The sequence below is a fragment of the Malurus melanocephalus genome, unplaced genomic scaffold (genome assembly GCF_030028575.1).
Source record: "Malurus melanocephalus ecotype Western Australia unplaced genomic scaffold, MMel_1.1 scaffold_625, whole genome shotgun sequence".
NCBI lineage: Eukaryota > Metazoa > Chordata > Aves > Passeriformes > Maluridae > Malurus > Malurus melanocephalus.
The window spans coordinates 150,189-171,870 of record NW_026623857.1 but is presented as its reverse complement, the minus strand read 5'-3'; the positions used below and the strand labels follow the sequence as shown (position 1 = coordinate 171,870).

Here is a 21,682-nt window from a genome sequence, read left to right as displayed (position 1 = left end):
GCTCTAACAGCTCTTCTTGGGAAACACCTGTGCAATAGTGGAATTGAAAAAGGCTGTACACACACTGTAGGGCTTTTCCACACATGTGGGAATGACAGGGAAAACAGCAACTCCATGTTCTAAATACTGGCTTGAAGGATGGAGCATCATCCCCTTTTTGCTGCTTTGGATAAAGACACCGTTTTTTATTTCGGGTGCAAAAATGTTCAAATGATTATCATTGTATTTATAGAAACTCTTCTTCCTCAGCAGTCAGGGATACAATTTGCAAAAAGCAATGTTAACCTTTTCTATAGCTCCGACAGTTTTGTGTGAGTCTGTGAATGTGATTATGTAATCCTTGAACATGATACACAAAAATTCTAAATTTGAGAATCTCGAGTATTTCTATAGGGGGAAAATTAAGCCCTGGGTAGGGATTACTAAAATCTTGAACTTTTAGCCTGATCAGATAGAAGTTTTGTGTTTCTTTGTGCTTGTCTTTCCTTTAACAGAAGTTGAAATTCAGAGAATTGAAATATGGGTACACTGAGGCAAAGCTTCTATTCAGCCTTTTCCATGTTCTGTGTAATGCAGGTCCCCATCTCATTAACCAACCATGTTTTCCCTGGTTTTCCTTTTGTCATCTATAGAGTGTTGTCTATTTTACTGCAGGATCAGGGAGAGAAACACTTAATAAAGGGGGTAATGGCAGTACTTTGATTGGCCAGCTATTTACATAATAGAGGAAAATGTGAATGAAGAGGTGTGAACCTCTTGTAAGTAATGAGCATCTTCATCTTTCTGTCGCTCTTTCTGCCCAGTTGAAGCTGTGTAGAGTTGCACTGGCTTGGTTTGAAGAGGAAAAAAGAAAAAAAAAAGACACCTCCTTGAGATCAATTTCAAAGGTCATCTATTCCTCCTCTCTATTTTTRTTACATGTAAAACTGTGGGAGTGAGTAAAAAGTGCTCATTTGGAACTGCCTAAGAGTGATGCAGGGAGACAGGAGCTGATTCCATGTCCATTTTAGTGGTGAAATGATTGCTGCTTTTTTTTCAAGCCTTGATTATAATCTTTCTCTCTGTAAAGCTTACTAACTAGCCCATAATCCTGGGATTGTGTTCCCCTCCTGTCAGTGCTCCTGTTATTTCAAAGGTCATGCAGAGCCWTTTTGAGACTTGGTAAAATCTGAACAGTCTGTTGTAAACTCGTTGTGAGTCTGCAGCTGTATCTATATATAACATTATATATATTTTTAAATTTCTTTATGTGAAAACTGCAGAGATAGGGTTGGGGGTTATTTAATAGAAAAGTATTTTGTTCTCTGATGTTTTTTTCTAAATAAATCCTCATTATTATGGCTGTGGTAGATGACAGGAGTCCTATGTGTACTTAAAATATGCCATTGCAGWGATCCAGTGGGCTTTTAAATTCCTTACTTACATAATCATCCCTCTCTGCCCCAGCAGATCATTTTGATYAGCTGTAATTTGTCCCATTTGAATCAGAATGAGCTTCTGTCAGCTGCAGAATCTCCCAGTCCTGCTGTCCATGCTGAGGAGTGGTGCACAAGCAGCTTCTCCCCACAGTTTATGGACACTGCGAGTTTTACTGCAGCGTTCGTTATCTGCAAGGGAACTGTTCAGCACTGATAGCARAGGCTGCACACCTCTGCTTCCTTTCTTCCTGAAACACAAGAAGCCATTTTCATCCACAGAGATTCACTTTTCAGCATCCGAAACCAAAGCCCTTTCAGGACAAGCAGCAGAAGCAAACAGATGCCAGCACCAGGGGAAGGGGGGATTGCATCCAATGTCTGAACAGACAAACGTGAACAGATGCACAGCTTGAAGCTGCCAATGGTTCCTGGGCATTTGTGACAGCTGGAAGAAAATGAATCTGCCACCAAACCACCATGACAATTGCTGTTACCCTGCACTGGCTGTCCCAGCTCTGAGGTGCAGAACTGGAAAAACAAAGACTCMTCTGCCCTTCCAGGTGATGGACCTGAGGAATGGGCAAGGCAGTGGGAAAAATCTTCATGGATAGGTGGCACCTTAGAAAGTCTGCTGTTCAAATGCAAGAGGTCATGATTGGACTATTTTTTTTCCTTTTGCATATCTGGTTGTTTTTTTTTCAGTAGTTATGAAGGCACTCTGTTTCCCCAGCAGTTGTGCTACTGCTGTCTAGATTTCCAAGAGTAAGATTTTCAAACAGGTCTGAACCCCTCCATCTCAGCTTCCATCTCTCCAAACAAGTGCTGCAGAACGKGTCTTTCTCTTATTGAAGAACATTTTGAGGGAAGGATCTTTCCATGTGCTTCTTTCTCTTGCATGTTATGAAAAAAGAGAGGACTTTGCACGTTTTTCCTTTATCTGTGATTGTGTACAGCTATTGCTGCTGACTGCAGCCCTTGCCTGGGCATGCACATGGTACTCTGTGAGACACAGATGCCTCTCACCTGCACAATGCTACTCAAGGTGTGGTCTACAAAGTTGGGTTTTTTTTGTTTTTTTTAATTCCCTATGCTCACATGAGCAAAATAGCAGGAAGGGAGAAATTAATAAATAAATGCTCAGTTTTAGTCTACCCTTGGCTTACACTTGTGCGTTGGGRGTGAGCTGCTAGATAGGTAATTTTAATGTATTGGAACATAATTTCATATTAGGTTCAGTGGGTGATTGAGGATTTGGCTGGTTGATTTTAGTTTGGGTTTTTTTTCCTGGTTTGTGCTGGAGGTTTTATGTTAGTTTTGGTTGGTTTTTTTTTTAACTGACTGTTATCAGCTGTTCATTTATTTTCAAGAGGCCAGCTCAGCCAAAGGGAGCATATTACTTTTGTACATCTTTGCATTCACCATAATATATTAATTGCAGTTGCCTGGGTGGTGTTTAGCTACAGGAAATGAACAGGTTGGGGAAAGTTTAAATGTTTTGAAAGAAAAYAGAAATGCAAGGCTGGGATGAGTGATAGGGCTTGCATGCAATAAACACGGGAAGGAAAACATATGAAGAATGAAGTAATGGAAAATCAGGAAGGAGAAAACYAGGTGGATGTATCAAGTTAAACTACTTCAGATTCACAGATGACTCGTGTCTTTGTTTGTGTTGAGCTGGCATTTTAAAGGGGAGCATTAGGAATAAACATTTTGAACCATGTCAGGGATGTGAAGTCTTTTGTCTTGACATGATTTTTTCTGAATACAAGGGCTGAGTACTTGTATTTCCCAACCTAATTTTTGGGACATCTGTTCTCTGTCTTTAAATTGTTTTTTMGCTGCTGCTAACAACTCCCTCTTGGTATGATTTCTTTTAAAGCCAGACCAGTYGAGGAGACAAAACCTGGGAATACAGGCTTGGGTTTGACGTGATACAACTTCATGTATTGGCATCACAATTGTGTAGACTCTCATTTTAGTCCGTGGGAGCAGAGGGTATGAGTGATTTGACCAGATACCAACATCTGCTGTACAGGGAGATAACCAGCTTTCTTGACTCTGTTGGTGTTATCAGCCAGTTTGTGTCAGGGGAGTCTCAGTATCCATTTCACCTCCAGCACATATTCCCCACCTGAACTGCTGTTTGGTGCAAGGAAGCTGGAACAGCTCTCTCAGCTGAGCCCTTCACTGCAGTGTGAGTTGGCTTTGAGAAGCAAAGGTTCAGGTGCACATGGAGCAGTGCTGGCCCAGGCCYGTGTTCCAGCACACAAGAGGTCTGGCTTTAAAGTCCAATTGTTTAGAATATCTAGCCAAGCAGAGTATTTCTGCTTTCTTAGATCTTTGCTGTTGCACAGAATGCTGGGGGAAAAAGCAGACAAGAATTACATATTCTGTAGGTGTGTTTTAACCCACTCTGACCCCGTGCACTCAAATACAGCTGGTTTTGGTGAGTGTGGCATTTGCACCATCGGCTTTAAGGCTGAGTCTGGTGGCTTTGACCATCGTGGCTGATCTGTGCAGGGTCCTGGAAGGATGGGCACATGGTCTCGTATGCTGGACTGTGCTCTCTGGACCAAGATTGCAAAGAAGTACTTATTTTGAAATGTTTAAAAAAAAAATCAACTTGTTGCCTTTATGACTTTGAATGCAGTTAGGTTGGGTTTGGGTTTCTTTTCCTCAGTAAGCAAGAAATTGCTTGTGAATCAGAAACCTCAGACTAATCAGAAATTAGTAGTTTTTCCATGCTATTTGATGGTACTTTTAGGGATTTTCTTTGGGTACATAAACTCCAGAAAGAATGAACTCTTGTTCACTKTCCAGGGGCGTGCCCTTGGTCTGTGAGATGCCAGTCTAGGACAAAACTGTGCCTATCTTTGTTCCTAAGCAAAGCAAGATGGGAACTCTCTTGATGAGGATGTGGTGGGAAGGGTGATATTGAAACAATGCAAAAAATGTGACCGTTTTGAAACAGCTGTGGGCTGAGGAACATTAGTAATCCCAGGAGCAAGGGGGAACGCAGGCTGCTGCAGGGATGCAGTGTTTCACTGGAAACACTTCTAAACAGTGAAAAAATATGTTCTACCTAGAAAATAGCCCTTCATTCCTTCCAGATATTTGATTTGTACCCTGCTGTTTGCTCTTTTAATTTTCATATCTTAGTTTGGAAGCATCCTAATCATTTCAGTACTCTGGTATTGTGGTATTATTCTAAGAAAGCTTGGGGTATATGGGCACAAAGCAGTGCTAAATATTTTAGCGATTAGTAATATTTCTACCCAAACATGAGGAAATATTTTCAGATAGTTCAACAACAGAACAGATTTTCCTAACAGGATTGTAATACCACGATTTTAACAAGTGTGGCAAATACATTTTCCACACAAAAATGAGGGGATTTGCTTGTGTGTGTAGGACTGCCCCAGAGTACTCTGAMTTGAAAACTTCAGCATTAAGAGTATATAGTCTGAGAGAAATGCAACTTTAAATAAGAGAAGGAGGAAGCATTGGGAAAAAAAGTGAAAGGTGAGTGAAAAAAGCAAATTGTACAAATGAACATCATTAATGTCACTGTGTCAGGCTGTCTGCCTTTGGGAAGGCAGGAACAGACCCCAGAGGAAAACACGGTCCTTGACTGAGCCCTKCAACATRYTTTTATAAACTTGAGCACAAAAAGAAACTAAAACATCTGGCACCAGGAAATTATGCAATGTTGTTTTATGCTCTTTTCATTGTCTAATAYTCTTCATGAGAACTGTTAATGAGTCACTTATTGTTGTCGGATCATGGTCCCAAGCTGCCTCTGTGTAAGGGGCACAGAYTTCTCTGATTTGCTCCTTTCCATGCTCAGTGGCTGCTTCTGTGCCAGRTGATTTCCCCTGAAACCATCCATGTGTAAGTGTGTGAAGCTGATCCTTTAGCCCCTATGGGTCAAACCTCTACAGGGAAAAGCAAAATGGTGCAATCATCSCACTGCTCTGGGAGGCCTGAGCAGAAAATGGGTAGAAGTGGTTAAAAAAGTGAGCACTGATCATGAGACGTGGTGGTGTATCAGTTTTACAGCCAATGGGAGCATGGGTGGTAGGAGAGCCTAGGTCAGGCTTAGGGTTAGGCTTAGGCTTAGGGTACTTCAGGCCTGGGAGAGGCAACACCAGCTACCTTCAGTGCTCTTCTGCTTCCCTTTSCTTCCCGCTGGGATGGTTTTGCTGCCATTTGGACTGTTCTGCTGTCAGGGCAGGAGCAGGGCAGGAACATTGCACTGCCTTGTGTGCTCTCATGGGTGGTTTGGTGCACGGTTTCCACAGCCCTCACTTCTCAGCTGCCTTCATCCCCAGAAAGCATTACCCTCCCTGGGCTCAGTGCTTGCCTTTTTCCTCGCTCTCCCTGCATGGCCTGAGCCTTGTCTTTGACATCTTTCTGTTTTCTGTCTCTGATGAGCTCATGGCCAAGGGCTGTTTGCTTCTCCCTTTCATTCTCTGGCTGGCTGCTTGCTAACTTCCATAAGCTGCAGTGCTAACAGGCCTGGCTCTTGTCTCATTTTCCATTGCCTGCTTTCCTCTCCCTATTCTCCACCTTTTCCTTGCACTCAYAGTTGTCTGTGCCTTACCTGACTGCTTGGTGTTCTTCCAACATAGAAACTGCCCAGTCTAGGTGAGTTCCCCRGCTGAGAAGCTGCTCATTCTTGTTGTGGATTAATTTATTTTGCTAACAGCTRAGTCCATGTGCTGAAGCCCAAGCTTTGCAGCCCTGGAGCTGTGCCTTGGGCAGCATGGGGGAAGGGCTGTCCTGTGTAGGAAAGCTGGGGCATCTGAGCAGGGAGACTGCCCTGTCCCATGGCCTTCATCTGACATCTGCAGCCCTTCTGCCTTTCTGGATTCCTGCAGAGTCCCTGCCTGACGGGGGGAGAGAGCAGAGAGGAAGGTAACACACCTCTACAACCCTCTACCCTCTCACTCACCCCCAGTCAGTGCCCACACCCAAATTCCACGTCACACGAAGCCTGGAGCCAACAAGGGGTGCCCTTGAAGGCCTGGCTCCTCTCTCCCACTCSCCTCTCTCTCCCCCTTGCACATACCCATCATTGTAAAATGTCTTCCTCCTACCATTACAGCTTAATGACTTTCCTCTCAACTTCAGTAGAAGTATTAATGTCTCCATTARCAGCCACCAGAAATGGAAGCTCCATATATCACGAGTGCAGTTTTGCGTCCTTCTCCTCATACAGAAGTTTCAGAAGCAGTTAAAATGTAGCCCTGTAGAAAATTAATGGCCCAATATACAAAACCCGTAATTGCTGCTAGAGGCGAGGAGGAGGAGGAGGTGAAAGTGCTCAATCTTGGTGTAATGAAGTACYCTGTTCTATGGCTGCTTCTCCCCCGTGCTGATGGGATGTAGGATTTGGGCTGCACACACCAGGGATGGTGGGAGGCAAATGGTCCCTGCTCAGCATCATTTCCACCAGAGCTGGGAGCAGCAGAGGTGCTGCTGTGTGGGGTAAGGGATGGGAGCTGCCCTAAGCCTTCCTGGGAAGAAGCTGTTGAGAACATCCCCCTGCCCCTGTGGGTTAGGCAATGGCAAAGCCAGGCTTAGCCAGGCTTAGCCAGGAGGGAATGATGCCGGTCTGCTCTGTTTATCTGTTTGTACAGGAGTGGCTCCAGCACACGGGCACAGGCTCGGGGATGCTGGTGGCAGCCTGCAGTGCCAGGGAGATTCTGGAAACGGCCCYGTCCGGGTGTGGCACAGAGGGATGTTAGGATCATTGCAGCCTGTTCTGGTTCTCCTCAGCTCTGCACAGAGCTTGCAGCTCCTCTGCCAAGGGACTGGGGCAAGAASCAGCCACATGCTGCTGCTCTGCCTTGCTGTTACTACCAGTACCAGGTGGCTTTAAACTCCATTTGTTGTCCTGGGTGTTTTGACAGTGGTTGTGGGGGTTTATAATGTCATAAAGTTGATTTAGCCTMATTTGTTGTCAGGGTTTCTGGAGCTGTGGCCTGAATTCAGTTAAAGCAGACCCTGCGTGCAGAGTTGGCTGGGAGGGACCCTCCAGTAAACACCTGTGAAAGGAAGGAGAGAAAAGCTGAGCACCTGCAGGCAGTGACAGTGTGACAGTGGCAGTGTGACAGTGACAGTGTGACAGTGACAGTGTGACAGTGACAGTGTGACAGTGACACCGATGGGCACAGCTCTGCCTGTCCCCTGTGCCCAGCAGCACTGGATGCCCCTCCAGCTGCTGTGGGGAATGGCTCACACCGGGATGGGAAGAACTGGGCCAGTTGCTGCAGCAGATGCAAGCACCACTGTGAAACACCTTTTTTAAAAAAAAAAAACCCAAAACTTCTTGAACTTGCTTCTGTCAACTGCAAAGTAAAAATGACAACAGCTAATGCTGTGACCTAGTATACTGTAGTATAGCCCTGGGGAAAATGCACATTTTCAGAAGGTTGACACTCTAGAATGGGCAGGCTGAAATAGAGGGGGCAGTGACAACTGGGATGGCCATCCCAAGGGACACTGAAATCCTCTGAAAGCCTCTGCACTGCAATGACATTTTTCATCAGCAGTTTCTTGGAARGAGAAAAACAAAGCAGCAGAGTATTTTCAATTAAGAAAAAAGATATTTTTAAAAAATACAGTCAGATGACTAAACATTAATGAATCCATCAACACATTACACTTTTAGGAACACTGTCAGTTCTGCCACCCCAGGGAAAAATAAAAGGCTTTAAAAATACTTAAAAAGCAAGAGTTTGACAGAACCGATGCTATGTTTATGTGAAAGTCTTCCATTTTTTGTATTAAGAAAGAAGGCAGTGATCCTTCAGCTGAGTAAAAGAGAAACAACATGCCCTTCCCTAACCTCCTAGTGCAGATTCATTTTCCAATCGTGAGGTGGTGTCTGCTGTTACCAAAACTTTCACATTTTGGTGTGCTACTGATGCCTATGGGTGTCATTAGACTTGAGATGCTGAAGCTGCTCCTTTGAGCATCTTCTCATTGTATGAACAACTGCAAAAACMTTCCCAAAGCTGTCCAAGAGGAGTCCTGGAAGTAGGCTGGCTGCAGCTTGGCMCAGGCAGGCACAGTTAGCATGTGATGGCATCTGGCTGATGGCTTTACAATGGCTTTTTTTACTTAAGACAGTCCTTGTGCACTACCAGGAACGTGTAATTTGAAATTGCAACACAAGTTTTCTACAGTTATAGCCACAAAAAAGGCAGTGCCCACCAAAAATTGCCCTCCTCCTCTCACATTTCTCCTTCTGTCAGGATCTGTTTTTCCTCGGTGAACTTTGCAGCCAACAGACAATGGTGCACCTCCAGCTCATTTCCATAGACAAGTGCAAAACCATAACCTAGCAGAACTTTTATTTTMATTGTACATTCACATTTCTCCATTCATGTGGGTGATTTGTACACTGCTGAGTGACARAAGTTACACAGCTCTGCTCTTTTATACGCATTGATTTCAGCCATCAAAGAGACTTAGAAAACTAACAATGAACAACTTTCCCATTCAGCTGTAGTCAGGCTGGGAAAACTTACGTGATTCTTCCTCCCCTCCTGCCCCCGGCAATGGAACTCCCCTGCCTTGTAGGGTTTTCTCTTTTAGATGATGGATAACATTATCTGAGATGGTTCCACCTTAGCTGAGCTCTCACTCCTCCCGCAGCTCCTTTGGTGCCTCAGCAGCAGCTGCTGGCACATTCTCTTCCACTGTGCTGCGGGAAAAGTTAGTGTTTCTTAGCCTGCTATTTTTCTTAAACATTTTAGGTCCATCACAAGTCAGTTGCGGCGCTTTAGGTTWACAGATTTTTTGCATGACCTTCTCTGTAGACTGAAAAAATTCGGAAATGAGAAAAGAATGCCGCAACCAATTAGCACGTACAAACATTTATTTTGAAATTTCCATTCCGACTGTTAYGAAGAGTTACATCATCAAAGCACTTTATGGCAGTGAAAATAGCTCTTACCCCTCTGACTCATCCATTACTCCATTAAAGCTGCAAAATGTGCAATCTGCTTGAAAAATAGGTTGCTTTTTATTCAGTTTCCCATGAAAAGTCAAAATTTGATAACGAAAAAAAAACCCAAAAAAAACCAAAAAAAAACCAAACCAACCCAGCTTATAGGGACTCTACATCTGATCCTCTCCCTCTTCCCCCAAAAATAACTTACAAAGATAGTTTAAAGTTTTAAATGAGTTTAAAACCAAGTGCATCTTTTTTATTATTTTTTCTTCTTCTCATAATAATCTTAAAATTCTAAAAACCCATAATTTACTTTCTTGGAAAAAAGGCAGCCAGCCGTTGCTTCTTGATTGGAAGAATATGTATCTCCGGCGAGTTCATTTTCTTTAGCTTTACGCTCCTGTTTTTGACGGGTTTCCTGAGGGTCTCGGCGCTGTCCCGGGGCTCGGGCGGGCTCTTCACATCGTAGCACTGCAGCACCGAGTCCTGGGGCAGGTCCCTTTTGAAGGAAAAGTTTTTGGTGGAGACCCCCGACAGGCCCTTGATCTTGCCGCAGAAGATGGTGGGCACGGCATCCTTGACGGASACGATGACTTTGGCGGTCTGCGAGGTGCTGACGATCTCGATGTTGTTGGCGGCTTTGGGCTCGCAGCCGGCCCGGCCCGGTTCCAGCAGCCACTTGTGCGGCTGCCGCAGCAGCTCGGCCGTGCCCGCCGCCTCCGGGGCTCTGCAGAAAGGAGCGGCCGGCGCGGGGAGCTTGTCCGGCCCGGGGAGCTTGTCCGGCGCGGGGAGCTTGTCCGGCCCGGGGAGCTTGTCCGGCCCGGGGTGAGGGTGAGCACCGCTCTCGCCGGCAATGGTGGGACCAGACCCGGCCGCCTCTCCGTGCACCATCCCCGGCTTGCGGCAGCAGCCCAGGGACAAGTCCAGAGCCCCCTCCTCAGCCGGAGGAGCCGCCTCGCTGGCCCGAGGGGCGGGCGGTCCCTTCATGGACAGGTCCAGGGCCTCRTTCTCCCCGCCCATCTTGATCACGGTGTGGCGGCTGAGCTGCGGGAACTGCCGCGCCTGCAGCAGCTCCAGGGGCTTGGTCTCCTCCTTGTCCAGCGGTGTCTGGGTGCCCTTGCAGGGCTGCGGGGTGAAGAGCGTGGGCTTGGGCGGGTCAGGGGCCGCCTTGGGCTCGGCGCCGTGCGGGACGGGGATGGGSACGGGGATGGGGATGGGGATGGGCACGGGCAGCGGCACGATCACCGGGTAGGGCACCAGCAGCGTGGCCGGGGGCACCAGCGGGGACAGCGGCGAGCTGAAGGGCTGCGGAGGGACGGTGGCGTATTCCGGGGGTGGCGGGCACGGGGCCGAGCCCAGCGCGCCCTGSGACGGGAACAGGTCCTGAAGGACGGCGGCGAAGCCCGGGCTCGGAAACACCGGGGGCAGGACGGGCTCCTGCGCTGGGCCCGAGGGCTTGGCGGGGTCCAGGAGCTGCGGCTGCCCGGCCGGGGCGGCGGTGCCGGGGAACAGCCCGGCGTGCAGGGCGCTGGCGGGGCAGGCGGTGCCCGGGGGCAGCACCAGCGGCGAGTTGAGGTGCTGGAAGACRTGCTGCTCCAGGAGCACGGGCAGCGGCACCGGGCCCTGCGTGGTCATCACATAGGGGGTGGTGGCACTGTTGGTGGCCGCCACCTGCGGGGCAGCGCTGCCGGCCAGCTGCAGGTGGATGGGCAGCACCACCGGGCTGTCCCCCAGGCAGATGGGCTGCAGAACGGTGGCCGCCACCTTCAGCGCCACCCCGCTCTGCGACTCGGCCGGTGGCGTCAGCATGGAGGGCGCGGGGACCGTCACCAGTGGCGAAAGSGCTTTTTTCATCAGGTCGGCCGAGTTGATGTTCCAGGCCTCTGCCGTGATCAGCTGGGCCACCCCATTTTCCAGCTTGTTGTTGGCCATCGCCGAGGGCGAGTTGGTGACATCCATGGGCAGGTTTGGGGCATCCTTGTACAGCTCTTCCATGTCGCACAGCTCTTCCAGSGCTCCTTGGGCTCCGCCAGCAGCACCTCTACATCGCTGTCACTGGGACCCACGGCCGCTCCACGCTGCCACGAGCATCAGCACCCACATAATTTGGCCTGCAAACCACAAACATATCTTAGGCACCATATAAATCTCTTTCCTAAAATAATATTTGCAACTGCCTTTAAAGAACCCATCACCAAAGAAAAGCCATTAAACGTTTCCACACTTCAAGCTAACGGCTCCACAATACAGTGTATACACAGAGATGCTCAAAATACATACAGCCCAAAGTGTTGTACAAAGAGTTTTGAAGAACTTATATTTAGCCATAAACACAGATAATTTGAGCAGCCTTAAGGACTGCCCACAGCCAAAAAACCCTCTCAGTACACAGCCTGAAAGAAGGACTCAGGATGCCCATTCTGCATTTTTAAATAAAGCTTCACATAATGACAATGCACATCAGAGCTGAGTGACAGCATATTGGTTTCACTCAACAGAAACCCCAAAACAAACATTTCTAAAAATATTGCAGCCAAAAAATATTCAACCACTGGTGAAGAAYACTTGATTCCCCTTGAATACTTGGCCTTTTTTCATCCTGAAACTGATGTGTGCAGGATCAGAAAGGAGCATGGCCAGGCAACAGCAAAGCAAAACCAATCCAAATCCCAGTGTTCACCGGTCATAGAGCTAGAGAGAGATGGTAATGTGAACCAGACACCTGATTCACTAAAGACTTAAACAAAAAAAAAAAAAAAATAGAAAACAACTGTTTCTTTCAACCAAGCAAATGGCAATTAAAAAACGGGCAGGGATGGTTTCTGTTCATGATTGTGTGAAATATGCAGCCTGCTTCCCTTGAAGATCAACACTTGCCTCCCCTTGTGAAAAAAAACCAAAACCACAACAAATCAACGGCACTGCACATCCATTTATTTAGAAGGATAAGTAATTTCTGCCCTGTGAGCTGCTGCCAGCAGATTTTGGCTGATGCCTGGCTCTTCACCTGGTGCTGCCCAKGCCTCTTCTGAAGTGTGCAGAGAATTTTGCCGTRGTAATAATCACCATGGAAACTTGTCCAGTTTCACTCTGTTACCATGGAAAGCACTGGCGCACCCCAAATGTGCATTTTTCACCTGCACACGGCTGAATCCTGCTCCCTGTGAGCAAATGGTGTGCCATCACCCCTGCCCAGCTCCCCAGGCCAAAGCACCTCCCCATGTCCTGCGGGCTCACGGGCACTGGGATGGGAGGGAGGGCAGCATCACTCTGAAAATGAAACTGGTGGAGGATCCCAGCTTGGGGATGTGTCTGTGTTTAGGGGTATGGAAAGAATGCCTTAGTGCTGGTGCTTATAGAAATGATTTGCTGGCATAGGCCTTTGTAAGACCAACAAACCTGCAAARAGGCCAAGGACAAAGGGAAAAACCAAAACCCCACAAACAGGCTTAAAGAATGTCCRAGGCAAAGAAGTGGGAAATCTCCTAAATATCTCCTGAGACCTGTAAAGCCTTGGATTTGGCAGTGAGATACTACCGTSAGCACAGGACTACCTACAGAAATGCCAAGAGTTGACAGCAGAAGCTGGTTGGATGAAATACTAATAATTTATCAGGCACATTTGAGTTCTTTAAAAGGATTTTTAAAAGTAAACAGATGAGTCATTTATTTTCCCCTCCTGCTGCTGGCTTAARGAGAGTAATTCTGGATTCTTCCCATTTTGTGAAATGTTCTACACAGAAGATTCACAAATATAGGGTTGGGATTTTTATTTGTTTCCTTTTTTCCAGAGCTGGCTGAGACAAATTACAGGAAGGCAGAAATGCCCAAGCACTGAAAACAGGAGCAAAAATCAAATTCCTTATTCATAAAGTGGCAAGTATCAGTAAGAAAACCATTAGGCCAGTGTTGTTTTCAAAAAAAGAAGAGCAATTGTTTCTAAAAATAAAGACAATGAGGAGACAGCTCAGCAGATTAGACTGAAAAAAAATAGACATCATCATTTGTGTTAAGGAATTAAAAAGCGATTTTCTGCTGCTCCTCTATAATCTCTCCCTCCCTGTTTTTCAATGACCATTTCAAACCCTTGGCCTCTGCAGTGCACAGCAGCATCTYTGCTCTTGCAGCAAGTGTTGTGCAGATGACACTGGCACATCCCGATGTTTCTGTTTGCTCGGGAAGTGTGAGATTGCGGTGTTTTCATTGGGAATTAATGATCCAGCAGGGACGGGAAATGACCCCCTGTTCCCCTGGCAAACCCATTTAACACCGAGAAATGGAAAAATTAGGATGAAAATTCTGCTGTGTAAGAGACTTGAGGGATCAGCATGCTGTGGGGACCCATGGAAAGAGAGACAGATCACTGCTGAAGATGAAAGTATAAAACATAATAAAATCCCTCCACTGCTGCTTTAAAAGGTGACAGGGCTGGAGGCAGAGGAAATTTTGAGATGAGAGAAAGAAGAGCTCATCTATCACCAGACACCTTCGAGAAATGCCTGTAGGCTTGGCTGGTTTGTTTAAAGCACAGTCAAATATTGTTTTCCACMCTGAATCCTGTATTTGCCTGGGATGTGTAAATAGAAGTTGCTGGGCTCGAGGTCACTCCGCTGGCAGGGCCCCAGTGTGTGAGGGGAAGGAGACAAGAATGATCAGGTGCAGCCCTTGACCCAGGTTTATGTTTTTGGGGTGGATTTTCCCCTCCCTCACCTTTCCTATGTGGAAGTTTAACTTTCTGTACTTCCAGTACACCGCTTCTTGAGCATGTCATCACTACAGGAAAAAAAAATTAACATATATATAAAAACATATATACATACTTAAAATTATTTCCTGATCCTGCCCACAGCCTGCTGCCTGGCAGTAGCTGGCTGCCAGGTACAGTGCAGTCCTGCTCCCTAAAAAGCTATTTTCAGTTTCATTTGGGAGGCAATGAAGAGCTGCTAAACACTCGTTAGACTAAACACCTATTACCCAGGTCAATAACAGGCAGAGCGAAAAAGATCCAAGTCCCCAAGACTCAAATGAGGAAACTCTGAAGATCCGAGATCAAGAGACAGACTGAAGTAGTCCAAAWGTGTTTTGTAGTTCCTGGACTCCTTTTTTATGTACGTACATAGCRTACACAGCACAAATCCTAAATCCACACGGAAGGGACTGAAACAAAAGTAAATTTTCAGTATTGGTATTAACAGTGATAGGTTTACTCCTCCTTTAATAAAAATCAACCTGAAGTGTGTGGGGTTTGGGAAGTTTTTTGGGTCTTTTAAAATTGCTGCTTCACTACACAAATTATTCAGTTACCCAGTTTTTAAAATAATTTAATGTACCTAATATACATAAAAGAGGGTAACAGAATCTAGAGGAAGTGCCTTAGCCTTCCTCTGCCTACCATATCTCAGTCTTGGAGAATCAATTTCACTTTCCCTACTTATCCATTTTATATTTAATTTGCTGTTTAACTGAAAAAAAGCCTKCAAAACTGAAACAAGTCCTACTGTAAATAACCCGAGCTTTCCCATGGGGTGCTGATAAGAGCCAAGTTCATGGCACTGTGCACTGATGTGTGTGACTGTACAGGAAAYGGTATCTTAGCTATACACAAATGCCTTGAAAGGGCAGTGATAAGTCCAGCTTATTTCTGTTATCTCCTGCTGATGGCTGTGCAGCAGACTTTTCTCAGGGCTGCTTTCTGTGGGGCTGCAGCAGAGCTCTCCCTGTGCTCTGCCTGCTCGTGCCTCGTGTCTGCTCTGAGCTCAAACTCACACTGCAAAAAGAGCTCTGTCTGTGGGATGCCTGCCTCAGTATCTCCTGGAAAAACAGGGCTTCCCTTGAGCATAAACGGTAACAAACAGAAAATCAGCAATATTGACTTAATGGAGCTGCTTGGGGACAAAACTGTGGTTGGATATGGACTTCAAAGTTTTGCCAAAACTTGTTGCTTGATGTCACCAATACAACCACTTACAAATCATCTTCCATCTTACAAATTTTGGTCTCCTTAGTTTYAGCCATACACAAAGGCTTTACCATATTTTTAGTGTTTTGTTGCTAGAATAGAAAAAAATGTGTTTGAATAAAGTGAGCTTTCATATACCAAACACATGGAACTATCACTACACAAATAACATACAGGTGGGCTCTCCCRTACGTGCAACCCACAGATTATTTCAGCAGCATTTGCCTCTCCCACTTCCCACTGATTGATCTGTTCATGGAGGACTGACCATCCTGGCTRCCATGGGTGTGCTTTTAGTGGTGTAATCCTCAAGTACCAAAGGGCAAAGGAGTAATCAGCTCCCAGCTCGTGGGCTTGCCTTTTCTCTGGGAGTGCAGGGGCACCATGAGCTCCACTGGGACCTGTCCCCACTTGCAGAAGGGCTGATGGTGAGGTGTTCAAGGTATGGGGCAGGCAGAGCAGACCCACAGGACATTTCTTAGGACAAGCTGGCCTTCACCCTCCTGCCAGCTCACAGCTGGACCCCAAATGCAGTCTCACTGCCTCTGGGAAAGGGGTTCAATGAGCCCTGCTTTGTCATCCCAAAAGAGGAATCACTGGGCATGCATTCCTCTGTCTGCTCTAAGGGGCACCAGGGAGGAATCCTGGTTTAGCTGTGCCCTCTTCCACCTCAYTGCCCTGAATGAAACATCCAACAGCTCCGTGGTAAGATTTAGGAGGTGCCATTCCAAATCGATTGAGGGCAAGGAGAGAAAGGCATAGGAAGGATGGGCAGGATTCACTCAGAGAGAGGAGGGAGCGATACACCAGGGTATCACTGCCACTATGAAAATTACACCCACAGCCTCTTCTGTCCATCCCTCTGCACATCTCCTGCTCACCACACACCCGTGGTACTTCCTACTCTATGGAAGCTACTCCGTGGAGGATGCTACAAAGGAGCAGTTACAATAAGCATCCCTTCAGACAACTTCAAAAGATGCTGCAGAAATAAGGCTCCAGTGCAACTCATGCACAGGTTTATTTCCCACTGCTGCACTGTGGATCTTTCTGAGAAGCAAAGATATTTGTGTCAAGGCTCCCATCCAAGCTGTTAAACCCTCGGGAAATGGGAGAGAAAGGAAATCATGACAGCAGTGCAAAATGGCACGTTATAGATGGGGCATTGACAATATGTATACACTGCTTCACACAGCACAACCGTTCTCAAATGCAGCAGCCTGACTAACTGATCCTACTTTGGTCTTTTAAATAGTTCAGTTGAATAAATACCACAGCATCTGCCTATTGCACAGGCTAATCGCCTGCAAAGAGCAYGTTTGAGTCATATATTTGCTAACTATATTGCTGTTGTCAACAATTTGTAGTTAGCAATCCATTCTGAGGAGAAGAAGACTCACTTCTTTCTCATTTAAAAACAAATCAGAGCAATTGAAAAAAAAAAAATCCTGTCATGGGCCTGAAACCAGTGCGTTCACTCCCAAGGGCAATATATACAACACAGACAATAAATGCTGTGGAAGGAATAGAACATTTGCCTGACAAATTTCAACCTGTTGTGAATTTTTATATCCAATTTGAAAGCCTCACAACTGCCCTACATTTGCAGAGGAAACCATGACGTAGCCTGAGCGTAAGGGAGATGGCACTTGCTGCTGTACTGCTGGATGCCTTTTCCCTTCCACTCCTTTCACAATCTATTTCACTAATTGGCTGTAACATTCAACTGATGGGCTCTGCTTCCAAAAGGACCACCACTCACACTGTGTAACTATCACATGTAAGCCAGCACTATARAAACMGGGCTACCTTGAAATTATTTGAAAYTGATCTTGCTATTCCCAAATCTTCAATATTTCTCGTATCTGCAGCATATTCCTGCTCCTGGSGTCTCTGAACTGTCATGCTTGGAGGAACCTTGCACCAAGTTTCTGAAAATAAAACCTTTATAGTGGTAGTTTATTTTTTATCCTTGGTATTGTACACAAGTGCCTGAACAGCATCAACTAGCTTAGCTTCCAGTAAGCTGAATATATCTCTGAGGTGGAGACAGTCCGTGGAAATCTGATGTATCAAACCTGAGATGTGGAGGACAAATATMAATYTGCCAGCCATAATTACTGCTGAGTSACRTGTTCAGTGATGTCCCTTCAACCCAGCTACGGCTTCTGACTTTTGTGCTCCCAATTTCTGTTCAAACTGGCAAGACACGTYACTGTTTCTGCAACTGTATTAGTACCTATAGAAACCAGCTTTCCTCTGTACAGCTGGCAGTGTGCAGGTGTCTCCTGCAAAGCATGATGTTGTCCCTCGGGATGGGGACGTGTTGGGACAGTGCCCAGCCCTGAGCACTGGGAAGCTGCTGCCTGTACAGCCCTGGGGCACTGTATTCTCACAGCACCTCCCAAACCAAACTGGAGGGCTCTTTGCTCCTGAAAAGGTCACTGCACTGCAGTGCACTGCCCTTTCTGTCCCTCAGCCCCATTCTGCACCACTCAGAATCACAAAGGGATTGAGGCACCTCTGGAGGTTCCCTGGTCCTACAGCCCYGTTCAAGCAGGGCCACCTACAGCTGTGTGCCCTGGATGGTGGCCAGAGGGCTTTTGAGTATCCCCCAAGGACAGAGAGACCCCACAGCCTCCCTGAACAGCCTGTGCCAGTGCTKGGTCACCCTCACAGRGCACAAGTGTTTCCTGATGTTCAGAGGGAACCTCCTGGGTTTGTTTGTGCCCATTTCCTCTCATCCTGCCCCTGGGCACCACTGAAAGGATCCTGCTCCATCCTCTGCACCCTCCCTTCRGGTACTTTTAGGCATTGATGAAGTTTCCCCTGAGCCTTTTCTCCARGMTGAACAGCCTCAGCTCTCTCAGCCTGTCCTCCAGGAGAGATGCTCTAGCTCGTATCTTGGTAGCTCATGCTCAGTCTGGTGTCCAGCAGGACACCCAGCTCCTTTCTTGCTCAGCTGCTTTCCAGCCTCTGGCACGTACTGATGCTKCTCCCCAGACGAGAGCTTTGCATTTCTCTGTGGCAAATGTCAAAGGCTCCTGCCAGCCCATTTCTCTGCCTGTGATGTCCCTCTGGATGGCAGCACGACCCTCYGATGYATCAGCCACTCCTGCCAGTTTTGTGTGATGTGCAGATCTGTGCAGGAACGCTGTGCCCATCACCCAGATCATGAATGAAGAGGCTGAGCAGGACTGGAGCCAGCAGTGACCTCTGCAGTGTGACCGAACTGGGCTTTGTGCTGCTGAGCTGTCCCAGAGTCTGAGCCACTCTCATCTCTGTGTCTGTGAGGGACACTGTGACAAAGCTTTCCTCAATAGCCACTGCTCCATTCTCATCTGCCACGCTTTCTTCTCATACAGCAGGGCAGCTTCCCACAGGGAAGGCAAACTGACAGTGGACTGAGAGGCTAAGAAAGTCAAAACTAAAACTATGTGAGGGGAAGACTGAACTTACTCTAGGGAACTGTCTTGGGTCAGAGCTCCTGAGGTTTACKATACCTTAACCTCCATGTGCACCCATATATTTACTTTTGTAGTAAGATCATAGGAAGAATGTGGATTCATGCTAGCATTCTTAGGCTCAAAAAGTGAAGTGCATGATTTTCCTATGGGAAAAAATATTTTAAAGAATTTTGCTTGTCATTAAATATCCCATTTAACTGATTATTTAGTATCATTTTCAATCAAAACATTATATATGCCAGCAAAGCAAAGAAAAATGAGCTGGTTTGAGTACACAGAGCTAAACAAAACAAACAAGAGAGCCCTTACTTTACAGTAAATTTTAAAACCCACGCATTTTGTTTTCCCAGCAATCAATACACCAATGATAACAAGAGGGAAAGGATACCAATTAAACATAATTGCCAGCCCGGCTTCCCCCAAAACCTGAAACAGAAAGCACTCAGTGTCAGCCTAATAAAATATTTGTTCCTTTCACAGTCAAGTGCTTTATTAAACAGCCTGTAAAGCAACTCCGTTCTTACAAAGGATTTCCAAGTTTGRTATCAATGAAATTACTTCAAAGTCTCCTTAGTTCCCCAGTGGAGGTTTTTCCTTGCTCTCTGTGTCCCGATTCTCTCCACTGATCCCARGCACAGATATTTTTACTGCATTCACCTGATCTTTTCCAGCACTGGATGRGAATCAGTGTGGCAAAGGCTGCACCCACTGCCCATCTCTTCTTGCTGATGTGACTCTGTCTTGTTCTGGTAAGAGGGACAGGGGCACCACTGGGGATGAGTTACCAGGTCTCAGCCAAGAGGATAGTGAGTTTAAGTTGAAAATCAGTTCTTAAACTGCTGTGGCACTTTTGCAGGCAGAACATCTGACTTTTCCCTGTTATGCAAACATGGTTTTGACCCCTTAGTCTCTCAATTTCACAGAAGTCAAGCACGCCAGACCATCCCCTTGCGGGGTAAAGCAGCTTCAGCAGCTCAAACCCCAGAGATGCCATGAGGTGCCACCAGTGCCACACACACCCTGAGAGACCCAGCCCTTCAGACCCACTGCAAACCCTTTCCCATCCACTCCAGTTCAAAGCCACTTTTTCTTGGTACAGACAGGGCCGGAATAGGGCTAACCTCAGCTTTATTACRTTTTAAAGCCATGGGGTTAGAATAGCAAATTCCAACACTTCTGTAACTCATCTTAAATCAACTGAAAGCCACATTTTCACATAGCCTCTCATTGTCCTTATATGGCCTGGCTTAAATAAATAAATAATGAGAACTAAAGCAAAACCAAGTGAAAAAAAATGAACCTTCCAGCTCACAGATCCTTTCTGGTGATGCACAAATGCTCTTGCCTAAGAACATGGGTAAGGATGTGATTAACCACATACCTGTTTATCACCCAGCCTGCCACCATGGGCTAAAAGGACCAAATCYTTTCAGCTGCCCATAGCCCTGATGGCTCTGGTGACACAGATCTATGCCCCAAATGACAAGATTTAGACAAGGTGAAGAGCTGGCAGTCAACAACAGACTCATCAGCCTCCTTATGTGAGAGAGGGTCTCACTTGGGAGCACAGGCAGATAGGAGGGTGCAGGGGTTTGGGGTGTGCCTGGGGAGCCAAAGGATGGAGGAATCTTCCATTCCTCTGTGCAAAAGATGGTTTTTGAATACTCTGCCCTTCCCCACCAGCATGAGCAACCAAATCCTCCATCAGCTTGCCACTTCAACATCAAGTTTATGCTCATAGTTTCAGATTTATTAGACTGACTCTCCTTCTCTCCTTCTCATCCCTTTTATAAACCAAGCTAAACATTTCATCAACTACACAATGGCACTAATCCTCAGCAGAAAGTATGCACACAGCAGATTTCAAGCATTCATGCACCACCTTATCTCATAATGTGTGGATGGAAAAAACTTTGAAGAAAAAAGGCCCCTTATTTTCATCCTTGCTAATTTTTTAACCACTGCAAGAATTTGTTTAAGAGACAGAAAAATGCAAGACTACTGTGATGTGATTAAAAATGCAGCATTTTTTCTTTGAATCTCACATCATTTTACATGAGCTTTCATCACAGCAGTTGTACCAGGTGTTTCCTGGTTTGACTTTGAGGGGAAGAGAACTGACTCCTCTCCATCATGCCACGATGCATGAGATGTCAGATGAATTCTGACTGAATTCAATGTAACAGCAGCATGAGATGCAGCACGATGGTGATGATGAATGTGATGAGAAAATCTCACAACCATGACCCATTTTCCCCTCCTAGAAGCCTCTAGACTGAAGAGTGAAATATGCTTTGACAAATGGATCTAACCACAAGTAATATGCAAATAACAGAAAATACTGAAAATATGTCATATTGCATCTTAGTGCCACTGAGGTTCCCACTGCTCAGTCAACCAGTCCAGGTTATCACAGGATCATAAAATATACTGAGCTGGAAAGGACCCAGCAGGATCATGGAKTTCAGCTCCTGGCCCTGCACAGGACACCCTGTGAGCCACACCTTGTGCCTGACAGCATTGTCCAAATGCTTCTTCAATTCCATCTGGGTTGGTGCYGTGACCGCTTCTCTGAGGAGCCTTTTCCAGTGCCTACCCACTCTCTGGGTGAAACCAGAGATCCTGATATCAGGATTTCCTGGTATCCAGCCTAACTGCCCTTGACTCAGCTTCAGGCCACTGCCTCAGTGCTATCACTGGTCATGAGAGTGCAGAGATTGGTAATTGCCCCTCCACTTCCCCTTGTGAGGCTGCTGAGGACCACAGTGAGGTCTCCCCTCAGTCCCCTCTTCTTCAGGCTGAGCAAACCAAGTGATCTCAGCTGCTCCTCATGTGGCTTCCCCTCTGGACTCTCCACCATCTTCAGTACCCTCCT

General features: G+C 46.4%; 1 protein-coding gene across 1 annotated transcript in view; it reads right to left on the bottom strand.

Annotated features, from left to right (window-relative positions):
* Positions 1-9,509: 9,509 nt before the first annotated feature.
* The window catches only part of RAI2 (retinoic acid induced 2), a 45,449-nt gene continuing 33,276 nt past the window's right edge, over positions 9,510-21,682 (bottom strand). Inside the window, exon 2 of the mRNA XM_057383342.1 lies at positions 9,510-11,492. Within this exon, the coding sequence (XP_057239325.1) occupies positions 9,691-11,376 (1,686 nt within the window). The 5' untranslated portion in view covers positions 11,377-11,492 and the 3' untranslated portion in view covers positions 9,510-9,690. The remainder of the gene's footprint in view (positions 11,493-21,682) is intronic.